At 36.0% G+C, this 14,706-nt stretch overlaps 9 protein-coding genes across 9 annotated transcripts; 7 read left to right on the top strand and 2 right to left on the bottom strand.

Moving 5' to 3' along the window:
* Positions 1–127: 127 nt before the first annotated feature.
* On the top strand, positions 128–1,015 carry WICANDRAFT_86173 (glucose-6-phosphate 1-epimerase; the record flags this gene model as incomplete). The annotated part of the gene is made up of 1 exon (XM_019186005.1): positions 128–1,015. One exon carries the CDS (start codon positions 128–130, stop codon positions 1,013–1,015), a length of 888 nt encoding a protein of 295 aa, XP_019036510.1.
* Positions 1,016–1,088: 73 nt separating this feature from the next.
* On the bottom strand, positions 1,089–1,822 carry SBA1 (Hsp90 cochaperone SBA1; the record flags this gene model as incomplete). The annotated part of the gene is made up of 2 exons (XM_019185246.1): positions 1,089–1,741; positions 1,804–1,822. The coding sequence occupies 2 exons, from the start codon at positions 1,820–1,822 to the stop codon at positions 1,089–1,091; spliced, it is 672 nt and encodes a 223-aa protein (XP_019036509.1).
* Positions 1,823–2,330: 508 nt separating this feature from the next.
* On the top strand, positions 2,331–3,388 carry WICANDRAFT_71234 (uncharacterized protein; the record flags this gene model as incomplete). Its single annotated transcript, XM_019184236.1, has 1 exon — positions 2,331–3,388. The coding sequence occupies exon 1, from the start codon at positions 2,372–2,374 to the stop codon at positions 3,386–3,388; it is 1,017 nt and encodes a 338-aa protein (XP_019036508.1). The 5' UTR covers positions 2,331–2,371.
* Positions 3,389–3,800: 412 nt separating this feature from the next.
* HEK2 (Hek2p) lies at positions 3,801–5,133 on the top strand. Its single transcript, XM_019180509.1, has one exon. It carries the CDS (start codon positions 3,846–3,848, stop codon positions 4,824–4,826), a length of 981 nt encoding a protein of 326 aa, XP_019036507.1. The 5' UTR covers positions 3,801–3,845; the 3' UTR covers positions 4,827–5,133.
* A 538-nt stretch (positions 5,134–5,671) lies between these two features.
* Positions 5,672–5,986, top strand: WICANDRAFT_65558 (uncharacterized protein; the record flags this gene model as incomplete). Its single annotated transcript, XM_019183935.1, has 1 exon — positions 5,672–5,986. The coding sequence occupies one exon, from the start codon at positions 5,672–5,674 to the stop codon at positions 5,984–5,986; it is 315 nt and encodes a 104-aa protein (XP_019036506.1).
* Positions 5,987–6,019: 33 nt separating this feature from the next.
* On the top strand, positions 6,020–6,673 carry WICANDRAFT_65557 (uncharacterized protein; the record flags this gene model as incomplete). The annotated part of the gene is made up of 1 exon (XM_019183934.1): positions 6,020–6,673. One exon carries the CDS (start codon positions 6,020–6,022, stop codon positions 6,671–6,673), a length of 654 nt encoding a protein of 217 aa, XP_019036505.1.
* A 193-nt stretch (positions 6,674–6,866) lies between these two features.
* RBA50 (Rba50p) lies at positions 6,867–8,261 on the top strand (the record flags this gene model as incomplete). Its single annotated transcript, XM_019182382.1, has 2 exons — positions 6,867–6,932; positions 7,014–8,261. 2 exons carry the CDS (start codon positions 6,867–6,869, stop codon positions 8,259–8,261), a joined length of 1,314 nt encoding a protein of 437 aa, XP_019036504.1.
* A 229-nt stretch (positions 8,262–8,490) lies between these two features.
* Positions 8,491–9,348, top strand: PRE2 (proteasome core particle subunit beta 5; the record flags this gene model as incomplete). Its single annotated transcript, XM_019185245.1, has 1 exon — positions 8,491–9,348. One exon carries the CDS (start codon positions 8,491–8,493, stop codon positions 9,346–9,348), a length of 858 nt encoding a protein of 285 aa, XP_019036503.1.
* Positions 9,349–9,473: 125 nt separating this feature from the next.
* WICANDRAFT_65554 (uncharacterized protein) lies at positions 9,474–13,253 on the bottom strand (the record flags this gene model as incomplete). Its single annotated transcript, XM_019183933.1, has 1 exon — positions 9,474–13,253. The coding sequence occupies one exon, from the start codon at positions 13,251–13,253 to the stop codon at positions 9,474–9,476; it is 3,780 nt and encodes a 1,259-aa protein (XP_019036502.1).
* Positions 13,254–14,706: the final 1,453 nt, after the last annotated feature.

Genomic DNA, 14,706 nt, shown 5'->3' with positions numbered 1-14,706 from the left:
CTGATTAGGGAATCCTCCGTTTTGGGAACAATCCATGTTTTTGAGGAAATTGACCATCATGTTGCGTTTTAAGCAAGAATCAGCTACAACAAACATACCAATTGACTTAACATCGAAGTAATTAACAATGCCAGTCGAAGATCAAGGATCCCAAGTCGTTTTAACCCATCCATCAGACCCATCAACCCAAGTTAAAATCCTAAATTTTGGTGCTACAGTGCTATCATGGACCATTAAAGGTGAAGAACAATTATGGTTATCGGAAGGTGCAAAATTAGATGGTTCCAAAGCTGTTCGTGGTGGTATCCCATTAGTTTTCCCAGTTTTTGGTAAAAAGGATGAAGGTCCAACTTCTAATTTACCACAACATGGATTTGCACGTAATTCTACTTGGGAATTTTTGGGTCAAGTTAAAGAGAATCCACCAACTATTCAATTTGGTTTAGGTCCTGAAAATGTTGATGAAGAATTGATTGCTAAATGGCCAAATAATAACTTTACCTTGATCTATACAATTGAATTAACTGAAGAATCATTGAAGACTACAATTGATGTTGAAAATGCTGATAATCATCCATGGGAATTTAACTGGTTGTTCCATACATATTTGAGAGTTAAAGATGTTACAGATGTTTTGGTTTCAAATTTCCCTGGTGAGATTTGTTATGATCAATTGTTAAAACAAACATATGAAGAAAAGTTGCCAGTTGTTCATTTTATGGAGGAAGTTGATAGAATTTACCAAAAAATTGATGATGAAAAAATCACACAAGTTGTTGCCTTGGGACATCCTGTTCATACATTGAAAAGAGAAGGACTACCTGATATTGTCGTTTGGAATCCATGGATCAAGAAATCTGAAGGTATGGCTGATTTCTTACCAAAAGATGGTTATCATAACATGGTTTGTATTGAACCTGGTTATGTTCATGAATTCAAAACTTTACAACCAGGTGAGAAATGGACTGGATCTCAATTACTATATAAAGATCAATTGAAATATCAATCTGTTTAGATATGCAACTACAATTATGTGCGTTTGATTGCAAAATAATATATATGATTGTACTCTCATTTACATCTACCAACTAGTCTTTTTTCTCAGTAACTTCTTCAGTTTGATCTTCTTCATCAGATGAACTGAAATCGGCTTCAGTAGTTTGAGGATCAACTGGACCAGCACCTGCAGCTAATTTACTGAAATCAAAATCACCACCAGCACCACCAGCTAAGTTAGCCAATTGACTAAAATCTGGAGCACCTCCAGCACCTCCTTGGCCACCAGCTAAGCCTTGTAAAGCAGCTAAATCGTTCATATTGAAACTTTCATTGGCACCACCGCCAAAACCTGGTGGTCCGCCCATACCTGCTAATTCATCTTCTGTTGCCTTTTCATCTTGTTCATCTTCATCCACCCACTTGTCAAAATCTGTCTTGATATAATGATATTTTAATTTTTCCTTTGTGATTCTTGGCCAGAATTCTTCTTGTTTTTCCTTCTTACGAATGACAAAATAGATTGAATTACCACTTGTATGATGATGTGATTGTTCTGGATCAACTTCTTTATAAAACTCTAGATTTAGCTTATAATGATCTTTTGTTTCATCACTATCACTTTCAATATTCAAATGAGTTGAAGTTAAATCAACCTTGGTGTTTTTAGAATCACTTATCTTTACAGTGACGAATAAAACATTTTTAGTTTCATCATCTTTATTGGATCTTTGAGCCCATAAAACTTTGATGAAAGTTAGTTTAATTTACCCCAGGCTAGCAATCAACAACCGTGTATATACTCACCTTCTGGAGGAATTGCCATCTTGTATGCTTTTAATTACGTTGAATATTCAATACAATTGTGAAAAAGAACAACTATTGTAAGAATTGGATGACTTTTTATACAAGTTGTGAACAGCAGACACTTGTTGCCTTCCTATTAATTTCTTCGCTTCACTTCTTCGAACTTCTCCCATGTGAGGATGATGACTCAGAGATTAGATAATCCATATGTATTATCTAATATATGACATAATCAACAGAAATTTTTGTTTGGATGTGACATATTTTACCAGCCAAAAGCTAATTTATGAACTCTGATTAGAGCAATAAAGAGGTGGGAATATAAAAAGTTCATTTTATCACTGAATAGTTTCTAAGATAGTTCAAAGTTCAAAGTGATTCAGGTCCCTTCTTTGTGTTGTTGCTGAAACTCTTCACCTCCGTCTCCTGTGTCAACTGTGTCACCAGACCCATAAACAATATTTTGATAACGGGTATATAAAGTCTGAGAAAATTTTCCTGGCCAAAAGTTTTTCCGTTTAGACCAGTTTATTCAACTACATATATTCCAAAACAACTATAAACAATCATGATCTCTAAGTTACCAGTCGAACTAAAGTTGGCGGTATTGGAGCTAAGTCCCAACCTTAGATATGCAAATACTGAGTTTTACATCCTTTATAATGAATTATTCAAGATGAAGACACTCCATTTGGTTGGTGATGAACCTTTAATCAAGATTTCCAAACTATTACAATTCTTCTCTTCAACTTTTGAGTTTTGGAATGGTGCTTTAACTAAACTTTACAGACCTGATTTGAATTGGGTACTAATTTACTCATTATTGAAGAATCGAAAGATTTTCTTCCAAAAAGAAGATTTTGTTATCCAAGCGGATCAAAATAACATTGAGCAAGAGCTTGATACTGAATATGTTCATTTACAAGATGTTCACGCATTCCATTATCATAAAATTGTTTTACTACCCAATGGGAACTATAATTTCCAAGTTGCTTTAAGAAATCTACATTCTTCAAGAGGGTTAGGAACTACAAGGTTCCAATTAAATTATTTGGATGAATCATTTACAGCATATCCACCAAGTGTGATCAATGAAATATTACCAAAATCCCAATTAAGTGTGATGAACTTGGGCGAATTTACCATAAACAATCCTGAAGATGCCCTGACAGAAGTTGAAATCATAATTGAAGAAATTGGAATGTACCCGAAATGTGACTTGATTTTTGATTACCTTGATTTCAAACCAATTAACTGTGACTATCTATACTATACAATTCCTGGTGACCCATTCAAAGAGTATAACAAATTTGTGAACAAGGTTGAAAAAGCTTGTCATCTTGCTATTGATGAGATTTGGAATCATCCAGAATCCCCAGATGTTTCACCAGTAGACTCTTTAGAGTCTTTCAATGAAATAGTGGACCAGGATGATGATGAATTACACTCTTTGAAAAAGTACTCCAAAGAGTTTTACACAAAATGTTCAAGATCTGTCAAGATGTATTATCCAAGCGATCAACGTCATTTTAGAGAGAAAAAAACCGGGAAACTTTTGGACTGGAGAGTACCACTTTTGAGATGATTATGAGTTTGATGCCTTTTACTAATGAGTTTATGATGCAAATAGAAATTGATGAATTTATACGTTTTAACTATGCTGATTTGTAATAAATTATGTAATTTTGATACAGCCACTCGTTTTTTTTTTCTTTGAATGTGAAAATTTTGCCCAAAAAAAAATAACATTATTCAATCAATCGCTACTTTATACAAAATTTTCAAACTAAAAACACAGGCAACAGTTGAACAAATATTCGGTAAAGTGAAGTTAACTCAATTAAGTTCAGATCCATTTGCCAACAAAAGCTCTCTACAACAACAAACACTACCCAGATTCCCCATCACATCCACCCAACCTCTCAATCTAATAAAAATAAAAATTTACCCCCGTTGAGAAAACCACATACACATACATTTACAACATTAAATCAATTCCAATCCACATTATTCACAACATATATATATAATCATACAACATAATGACTGAACAAGAAGCTTCAGAATCTTTATTCGATACTAAATTCACCTCAGACGCATCAATTGATACTTCAATCTTGCCTTCAACAGAAGAAAACACCACTGCCATAATAGGTTTCCGTGTCTTGGTATCTGTTAAAGAAGCTGGTATTGTGATCGGTAAGAATGGATCCGTCATTGCAGATATAAGAGATCAAACTGGTGTTAAAGCTGGTGTCTCCCCAGTTATTCAAGGTTGTCCAGATAGAATTTTAACTGTCACTGGTCCTTTAGATTCAACTTGTCAAGCTTTAGGTTTAATTGCTAAAGCTTTAGTATCTTCTCCATTAGATGATTCTTTATTCCAATATTTCCCATTAAAACGTTTATTACCACCAGGTATTGAAGGTTCAACAAGTCTAAGATTATTGATCCCAAATGCTCAAATGGGGACTATTATCGGTCGTCAAGGTGCTAGAATTAAAGCATTACAAGAAAATTTCAACGTGAGATTAGTTGCTTCAAAAGATTTCTTACACAATTCTACTGAAAGATTAGTTGAATTACAAGGTTTACCTGAAGAAATTGAATCATCTACTAAAATAATTGCACGTTGTTTGATTGAAGACTGGCACAGTGCTGCTGGTACTACTTTTTACACACCAACTCCAAGAACCCCAAGACGTTCAAATTATAGCAGCTCTTCTTCAAATACATCAACATCTAATCAATCAAACTCAACACCAGGTGATGTTAGTAGAACTGTTAATTTCCCAAGTGAATATGTTGGTTGTTTAATTGGTAAAGCCGGTTCAAGAATTCAAGAAATTAGAAAAGTCTCAGGTGCCCAAATTACAATTGCCAGTGAAGATGATGAAAGTGGTGAACGTACTTTCACTTTATCAGGTTCTAATAGATCTGTCGGTAAGGCTTTGTCCTTTTTACAACAAAATTTGGAAAGAGAAAAACAACGTCGTGAAAGAATTGCTGCTGGTGATGAGTAATTCATGCTTGCTCTATCCTTGATGACAATGACTACTAGTGTTACGTCCTGATAATTTATGTTTGTCTCCTCTTCTTTTGTCATGCCGTTGTGTTTTATTTTGGTTTGAAAGTGCTCTGTTGTGTTTTTTTTCTATTATATTTTTTTCGAAGTGAGATGGTGACTTCCTCAATGGACATTTGTACAGAATGTGAATTTCAATTAGTTTTTTCATGGCTCACCATTCTGTGTGTTTCTTTTTATTTCTACTCCTATATATAAGCCTTTGCTACTTTCCCACTTCTTTCTTGATGTTTCTTTGATGCTTTCAACGGACTCTATCATACAACATCTTGGTTTTGTTTTTTCTAGGTTTTGTCAGGTGTATTATGCTGCTTCTGATTTCAAGCTTCCTGTACTATATATATATTTCCTCATGATGCTAGTATATAACAATTTTATATCATTAAATCAAAAAAAAAATTGTAGCTCTGGTTATTATGGTGTGTCCCTTAACGATTCTGATTTTCATTGTTTACATTTTCTTGAATCGGAAATTTGAGAAACCATCTCAAAAAATCTTAAGATTTATACAAAAAAACTATTAAAAAGATAGAGCACGAGTGGTTCAGAAGTGTTTATTACCTTAGCAGTTGCTTGTATTACCAGCCAATCGGAAAATTCAAAGTGTGGTTATTAAGCTGATTGTCTAAACATTCCCAAGGTTCACAACATTCCAAAGTTTTTTTTTGTAACCATAGAGAGCTGCAAAAAAAATTCATCAATTTATATTCCAGGTCAAGTTTGAGTCCATTCCATCAGTGAGACAGGGAAATTTTTAAAGTGCAAAAAACGCTACAATTGATCATGTCACATCAAATGCCAGGAGCGTTTCCTTCAACTCCAAGATCAAATGCTAGGGCTTTTGATCAAAAAACTCCAACAGCTGCTGATTTCAAGTTCACACCTATATCAAGCATGTCTGGAGTCAAAAAACCTTTATATCCAAATATCTCACATCTTCAACAAGGCCAAGGTAATGAGCTGGAAAAAGAATTTCAAGATTTGGGGTATAGTAATACATTGAGTACTAAAGTGTTATCTGAATTAAACGAAAGAGCTGCGTCGAAAGCACCAACATCAAATACGGGGAATAATTTGCTAAGTCCAAGAAGTACTTGATACAATCCAACACATAGATCAAGATTTCAAAAAATGGAATCAATTTCATCACACTATGCTGCTGCAAGAAGAAATAAAGCTAAATTAGCATCAAGTGGGTTGGATAGACAAGAGATTGAGGTTGATAAAGAAAACATACCATCATATGCTCCTCATTCAAAGCGTACAGGGGTTTCAGAAATGGCTAGTGCTACAAAGAGAAGAAAAACAGAGGTTGGTGCTAAAGAAATTCATTCACCATTCAAACAAACATTATCACCATCAAAAGGTCAGACAAATTTGTCGAAAATCCTTAACTCTGCTCCCCAACCACCAAGAGAAACCAAACAAACAAGACCAGTATTGAAACCTCTAGACCGAAAACCTTTGAAGACATCACCTTCAATATCAAATTTATCTAAACCTTTACCAAGGTCATCAACAACCGCATCTGTGAAAACATATTTGAATCCAACAGTCTCTTCTCTCAAATCATCAACGTCTTCAAAACATTTATCAAGATCGTCAACGTTAAACAACCTTACAAAACCTACTGCTGCAAGCATTTCAAAATCTTCAACAACTCATAATTTAGCACAAACTTTACACAGAAAACCTTCATCTACAAATCTCCAGGAATCTGTTTCAAGAATACCCAGATCCAAATCAACTATAAACAACAAGAATGCTAGGCCCTCGTGGAGATGATGGTCTCAATAATGAACACTACTTTTATTTAAATATTAATATACCCAACTAATAATTGAGAACTTTGTAAAATCGTCTTGGTGCTTCACTTGTTTTCGCGAAATCAACTGGTGCCAAAAAAAAAATATCAAAACCACGATGAGCATCATCACTATTCAGTAATTTATAATCAGCTGAAATTTAGACAAACACGATGGATCTCATAGGGGACATTGTTGAGCACGATATTGAGGCACCAACACCTCCAACTTTTGAATCAGTGAAACAAGCTACCGGGTTCCCAGCTCCAAGAAGAGGTAGAAAAACTGAAAGTGCTTGGAAAGGAAGATTGGAAAAGAAGAAGGCTGCTGCTGAACAAGAACTTTCAGAACCAAAGCATAAAGATGGGTATCAACTTGATGGCACTACTGGTCTCAAGAGACTTCCAAAAGATCAACAAAAAATGAATTATGATAATTTGTCAGAAGCTGAAAAGATTCATTTGGAAAATATTGAAATTTTGAATAATATGAATGAAGAACAAAGAATGGCTGAAAAGCAAGAATTATTGGACTCTATGGATCCAAGAATCTTGAAAGCATTACTATTGAGAAGTGAAAAGAAATTGGCAAAAAAATCAGAAGCTGAATTTGAAGGGTATGGTGATTGGATTGGAGGTGATAAGAACGGTGAAGCTTGGAAGGAACCAACACTGGATATACAAGATGTTGATGAAGCTTTAGGAATCAAATCTTCATTGAAAACAGATGTACCAAAAAGCCCAGGGAGTGCTAAGAAAGTCAGATTTGATAGTGTCTCAACTGTTCAGTATGAAGATAAGAAGGAAAAAGATGAAGAATGGGAAGATATTGAAGATCTTGATGAAATTGCACCTCCATCATATCAAATCAATCAGGAAGCTGATTCAGTTCCAATTGAAGAAGCTATTGCAAGTGTTCATTTCCCAAGGCCTGCTATTGATGATGAGGAAACTTATAAATTGGATATTAATGATCCAGATTTCCAAGATAAATTACATGAGAAATATTTCCCTGATTTACCAAAAGATACAGACAAACTCAAATGGATGGAACCATTGCCTGAACTTGGCTCAGGTGATTTGGTATTCGATAATGTCGCTGAATTAAGATTTGATTTCAAAGGTGATTTGATTGTCCCAACTGGTAATAACAACATCAGCACTACAGAAGGTCTTCATCATCATTCAGAAAACCCTTCACTTGCAGGATACACTTTAAGAGAATTGGCACATTTGAGTAGGTCCACTGTTCCAGGTCAAAGATGTATAGCTATACGAACATTGGGGAGAATACTGCACAAATTGGGTAAGGGAAAATACAATATCATTCCAGAATTTGAACCAGATGAAGATGGAGAAGAAGTACCAATCAATGCTGAAGCTTTAAGATCAGCAGCCTCTGAATTTGATCAAATGTTTTGGGGTTTAATTGATGAATTAAGAGTAATTGACACATTAGAAGAAAGTGCTGATGAGAAGTTTACCCCTAATTTGAGTGTAAGAAACTATGCTATAGAGGCCCTCTGGCTATGGAAACAAGGTGGAGGTAATAAGAGACATGCTAAATAGAGATATTCGATTTCATTTGCTTCAACTGTGTAGATAATGGTATACTTAATATTCACCCGACGATTTTTGGCAGATTACCCTCGTTCAGTCGCGAATTTGAAGAGCTGCTCGCGATTCAAAATCAAGTTAACTTGGTACATAGTGGCGATTTGGAATCTCTACCAAAAGATCAAGAGATAGACATCAATTGGAACTAGATACTCTTTAATTCAAGTCAATCTACAATACAATGGATGCCATTGCCTCAAAATATACACACAAAATAAGCTCTTTGAGCGCATTGGGATATGATGATGAAGATGCGTTGAAACATGATTTTGTCAATAATGTCAACTTACCTTTACAACCTTCACTATCTATGCCACCAATTTCACAACCAACTGACTTCTTAAGAGCACATACTGATGATTCTCAAAACCCAGATTGTAAAATCAAAATTGCACATGGTACAACCACTTTAGCATTCAGATTTCAAGGTGGTATTGTTGTTGCAGTTGATTCAAGAGCTACTGCTGGTAATTGGATTGCATCTCAAACAGTTAAAAAAGTTATTGAAATTAATCCATTTTTATTAGGTACCATGGCTGGTGGTGCTGCTGACTGTCAATATTGGGAAACTTGGTTAGGTACACAATGTAGATTACATGAATTGAGGGAGAAATCAAGAATATCAGTTGCAGCAGCTTCAAAAATTTTATCAAACCTAGTATACCAATATAAAGGTATGGGTCTATCAATGGGTACCATGGTTTGTGGTTATACCAAGAAAGAAGGACCAACTATATATTATGTTGATAGTGATGGTACAAGATTGAAAGGTGATGTTTTCTGTGTTGGTTCTGGTCAAACTTTTGCTTATGGTGTTTTAGATTCAAATTTGAAATGGGATTTAACAGTGGAGGAAGCTCTATACTTGGGTAAACGTTCAATTTTGGCTGCTGCTCATAGAGATGCTTTCTCTGGTGGTTCCATTAACTTATACCATATCACTGAAGATGGTTGGGTTTTCCATGGTAACCATGATGTTGGACCAACTTTCTACGAAATTAAAGAACAAGAAGGTTCTTTCAATAATGTCGTCGGTTAGAATCAAAATGAAATATATATTAATGTAAATTAGATAAGATCGTATACAGTAGTGCTACGTGGAATCGTTATTATAATACATCATTAAATTAAACATAATCAATTAAAAAGGTCAATATCAAAATTCTATTGTTCTGTTCTAGCAATCTTATCATTATGAGATTCATCAATTGAGAGCTCTGCATCTTCAAATGATCTTTTTCTTGGACCATTGGTATCTGTATTTGGTTCATAAGATTGTGTGAAATCAGATGATAAAAGTCTATTCAACTCATCAGCATCCATAACCTTATCATCGCCTTCAACTGCTGGTGTGCCTTCTTTTGATAATGATTTTAAAACTTTATCAAACTCTTCATCATTCAAATCATTATCCAAAAATGATAAATCTGGGGCTTCATTCTGATTTTCATTATTAACAAATGGCTCAACTTTCACAGTGGTTGTAGGTTCAGTATTTTTAACCTTTGGAATCTCAACTTCTACTTGCTTGGATTCCATCTTTACCTGAACATTATTATGTTGATTGTTAACAGGAATAGAAACCGGTGCTGCAGATTGTGTACCAGATGAAGCTTGACTAATAACACTAGACTGTGATTGTTGAAATTGAGGTTGAGGTTGAGTCGGCACAGGTGCTGGTGCTGTAGCTGGTTGAGCTGGTGACTGAACTTGTTGTTGAGCTTGAGGTGGTGCTTGAGCTTGAGGCTGAAGTTGTTGAGGTTGAGTCTGAACTTGAGGCTTTGGACCAGCAGTTGTATTATCAGGAACAGAGACAGCATTGAAAGCTTGAGCAATAGAGCCCTGTGTGCCACCAGTACTCTTGACCAGATCCACATTAACATTAGGTTGAGAAGCTGGTCTGTTCTGAGGAGCAGTTTGATGAGCAATAGGTTGTGCTTTTTGAAGTTGTGGTGTAGATGGTTCAGTTTGTGGTTGTTTCAATGATTGACCTTGAATATTTGAAACAAATGAATTGTTAGAAGGGACTTGTTGCTGTGCAGTTGAAACATTTGGCAATGGATGATTAATGTTATTGAAAGCAGGATTTTGAGCAGCTTGGCTAGGAGCTCCAATTGTAGAATTGGCTCTTTGAACTGGTTGAACTTTCGCAGCATTTGGTGTAGGTGGTTGAGTTTGAGCACCAGAGTTTAAATTAACTGGTGGATGGTTTGACAACAATGGATTGAGTTGAGTCTTGACAGGTTGTGGTTGAACAACATTAATTTGTTGCATATTACTAGGAGTACCAGCTTGAAACTGTTTAGTTGGTTGATTAGCGTACTGAGTTTGTGGAGCTGGTAACTGGTTCCTATTCTGTTGTGCCTTTTCCTGTTTAATGTGCACTAGCTGTGGTTGAAGTTGAGGTTGTTGGTATTGGATTGGTTGTATTGGAATCTTTGAAACAGTAGGTGAGGGGACATGTTGCTGTAAAGAAGCTGGAGGTAGTGGTGAATGTTGAGGTAAGGCAGGTGTACCAGCTCTTGAATTAGCAGCAGAATTCTCCACAGAAGGTGATATACTTAAAGGAGCTTTAATTCTTCCATTTGTAACTTTAAAAGTAGCAGCATTCAATGCAACAGTCAAAATTCTAGTCAATTGTTGAGGATTTGTTTCAATCAAAGTAGCCAACGGATCAGATGTAATACCTTTAGTTTTAGCAGCTTGTGTAACTTGAGCAATTGTCATTGCAATGGCTTGAGTTAAAATAGCAGAAATGGTCGGTCTATCAACTAATGTTTTCAAATCTTTAGATAAAACAACCAATTGTTGTTGCAAATGAGCTAAAGCCTTCTTTGTGTCAGCTGTTAGACCAGTTGGAGGTGGTTTTGGTGTAGGTTGTGGAGGCAATGATAATGGTCTTGACGCTTGAGGTGTGATACCACGATTAGCAGCTAGCTGAGCTTGAATACTTGGTGTCTTGTTTTGATATGGGGATGGTGTAGGTTGTGTAGCTTTATTGTATTGTGGTACAAACTGCTGTGGAGGAAGCTGTTGTTGGTGTTGAAATTGAGGTTGAATTTGAGGTGAAGGTTGATGTTGCTGCTGTTGTGGATGAAATTGAGGTTGTTTATTAGGCTGCACAGGAGCTTGATTTTGCAATTGAGACAATGCTTGAGGTGGTGGTGGCAGTTGCGATGACTGAGGTTGTGGTGTAAATTTGGGTTGAGTTGGTGTTAGAATTTGAGGTTGAGGTTGAGGTTGATGTTGAGTCTGATGAATTGTAGATTGTTGTGGCTGAGGTTGTGGATTCTGTATCTGTTGATTTGTGAGAGGGTTTTGGGCAGGTGTTGATGGGGGTTTTGTATTTTGCAGTGTTATTTGACTCAACTTTTGTTGTTGAGTAATAGCAGGTGACTGAAGAGGTATACTTTGAGCAGCAGGGTTTGTTGATAAACCTAGCGTAGGTGGTAATTGACCAACCTTTTGCTGTTGCTGCTGCTGTTGTTGCTGTTGCAATGGTGACTGCTGCTGTTGAAGTTGAGGTTGAGAAGCTTGGTTCATTTGCATTTGCTTCTGCTGTTCCAATCTTTGCTGCTGGAGTTTTTGTTGTTGTAATTGTTGTTGTTCCAGTTTCAATGCTGCTGCTTTAGCTTTGGCAGCCGCTGCTGCTGCTTGCTTCTTCTTTGCCCTCTCCTTTTCAGCACAGTATTCTTCATCCAATCCCCATAACCAACCTTTACCTTCTTTTGAAACTTTTCTGAACGCCTTATTCAGTGATAAATTATGACGAACAGAACTTTGCCAACCATCAGGACAATATTTATAGTATGGGAATAATTCCTTTATAGATTTATAAATCTCAGCTAATGACATACCTTTTGGAGTACCATGAGTTCTCAAACAAGTTGCAATCAAATTTGAATAGGAGCAATTAGGTTTAGTTCTATATTCTTCAGGTATTTCTTCTAATGTATAAACCTTCTTTGGTGGTTTTGGTGGTTTTGGTGTCTTCTTCTCTTTACTCTTCTTTTGAGCTGCAGCATTATCAGTAGTTGTTGATGAAGTAACTGTTGATACCGGTTCAAAATCTTTACTACTCAAACCTGGAGTATTTGAACCTGATTTATCTTGAACATTTTCAGTTGATGAGTGATGATATAAACTGCTTCTCAAAGAAATAGCGTCAGCTGGATTGATTGGTTTAGACGGGCTTTCCAATTTTTCTTGTGGATTCATCCCTGGTAAGACGAATCTGAAAACAATTTGACCAATTTGAACTTTTGATTTATTAGTCAAAGGAACAGTGGCACCTCTTTCTATAAAGACATCATCAACAAAAGCACCATTTTTCCCCTGTATCGATAATTCAAATCTCTCTGTACCAAAATTATAAAAAATCTTTGCATGTTTTCTTGAAATAGCCTTGGAGTTACCTAAATGAACATCAACTGAATGAGAATGATCATTTTCAGATTTTCTTCCCAAAACAACTTGTAATGTTTGAACATAAAATATAAAGTTTTCAAATTCCAAACGAGCATAAGCTGAAACTTTTGAATTATCATCTTCGTGTTCCATTTTGATGTCTGCATCTTGATGTGATTCTGGGATTGGAAGTGATTTTTCAGGTGGTTGTTCTTTCCTCTTTTGATCTTTTGAGCCAATTATAGTTGGAGACAGCAACTCAGTTGGTTCTTTACTTATATGTGGGATATCATGTTGTATAGTTTCATCTGGGTTGGATTTTATTTGTTCCTCATTTGGTATACTAAGCTTCTCATCTAATGAAGCCAGTCCTATTTTGGGATCAAACAAACCATCTAATAATGGACTCTCACTTTTAAGCTTTGGAGAGGCAGACTTAGCTTGCTCTTTGTTCAACTGCAGTGAGTCAACTTCAACTTCAGGTGTTGATTTGAATGATAAGAATGAGTCCAGCTGACCTGCTGACGCTGAGCTCATTTCTGGTGGTGTTGTTCAACAAAATTTGAAAAGAAATATTAAAAGCTGGGAGTGAGATAGGAACAGATTGCAGGTGTCCCTTATATGAATCTTATACTGTCACCACTTCTATTGTGTGTATAAGTCTTGTTGTTTATAGGATGACCAAAATTGTGACAACTTGAATGTAAACAGATCAGTTGGGAACAGAGTATAAATAAGTGATAATGCACAATGAATTCTAGTTTTGTACACTTTAGGATCACCAATACCCCCTGGAAGATCTTAAACCAAGATATATGATCTGGTTGCTGTGATAATGCGATTGAATGCTATTGTTATTTACATTTGTATAGATTTGATAAATGCCATGTTCAAATTTTCTTAACTGGCTTCTCTTAAGAGTGGGCATACCGAAAATATTTTTTTTAAGAGATGAGCTGAAGCAGTTGAAGATCAAGGTGCTGCAGTTGAAGAGGCATAAACGGTGCACTTTAAACTGAATTGAACCATTCATCAAGGTGTGCTATGTTTGAATTTACTGGTGATGATTAGAATTCTTAAAAAAGCTGCAAAACAGAAAGTAGGATTACAACTGAGCTCAAAATCAGTGATCTGAACAACTGTGGTCGAATGAATGATTATTCTGAACCGAAACTTTACAGAAATATCTTCAGGCCCTAGCTACTTACAACTAGAAGTTTTAGCTGCTGGGCCTTGTGATTTGGAATGTGCAATACACATGTTGTGTTCTGTCTTTTAAGATCTATGTAATTCAGATAAATATCACAGAGCTTTTGGCAGTATCGCCGATTCGACCAGTTCGGTTTCTCCAGAGTTCAGTCCCTTTACCAAAGGTTTAGGTAAAACCCCTTGAGGCTTGTGATGCCCAAAGATTCAACGGCTTTCCAGCAGCTGCGAGAAAGAAACAATAGCACTGATTGAGCACAAGATGTTTCCCATATATCATCAATTCATACAACGTAAATAAATAACCCACCACTTCTTCTTCAATTGTTACAAGCCCTGAGAAGCTCCAGGAAAAAACTCGCGATTGTTCCCGGTCCAAAAAAACCTGTTTTTTCCTTTTTCAGGAGTCAGAAAAAAGAAAATGGAATTTGGCAGGAACGAGATGAAGCCAAAAGTGAAAAATTAAAATAATTGCAAAAGAAGAAAAGAGACCTGAACCCAAATTGGTGGTGATGACATTGAACTATGGACTAAAGAGAGTTCTTTACTAGAGGGACATTGAATTGAATTGGCTTGTTGCACTCAAGTGAACAAAATTCACGTTCATCTGGTTTCCCACGTCTAATTCGTTTTTCGGTTTTTCCTTTTTCTACCCTGGCTACACGTCCAAGATTAAAATCTGCGAATTGATTGGTCGTGGAGAACACGCCAATTGGCACAAACTACCGAAAAATAAACAAAGAGAATACGTCAACGTATAAATCTATAACACAGTTTCAAATCC

Source organism: Wickerhamomyces anomalus (assembly GCF_001661255.1).
Source record: "Wickerhamomyces anomalus NRRL Y-366-8 unplaced genomic scaffold WICANscaffold_7, whole genome shotgun sequence".
Lineage (NCBI taxonomy): Eukaryota > Fungi > Ascomycota > Saccharomycetes > Phaffomycetales > Wickerhamomycetaceae > Hansenula > Hansenula anomala.
This window is presented reverse-complemented; position numbering and strand designations above follow the sequence as displayed.

Bases quoted from the DNA above. Each gene is read 5' to 3' on its own strand.
- HEK2 (XM_019180509.1), top strand. From the start codon at position 3,846: ATGACTGAACAAGAAGCTTCAGAATCTTTATTCGATACTAAATTCACC.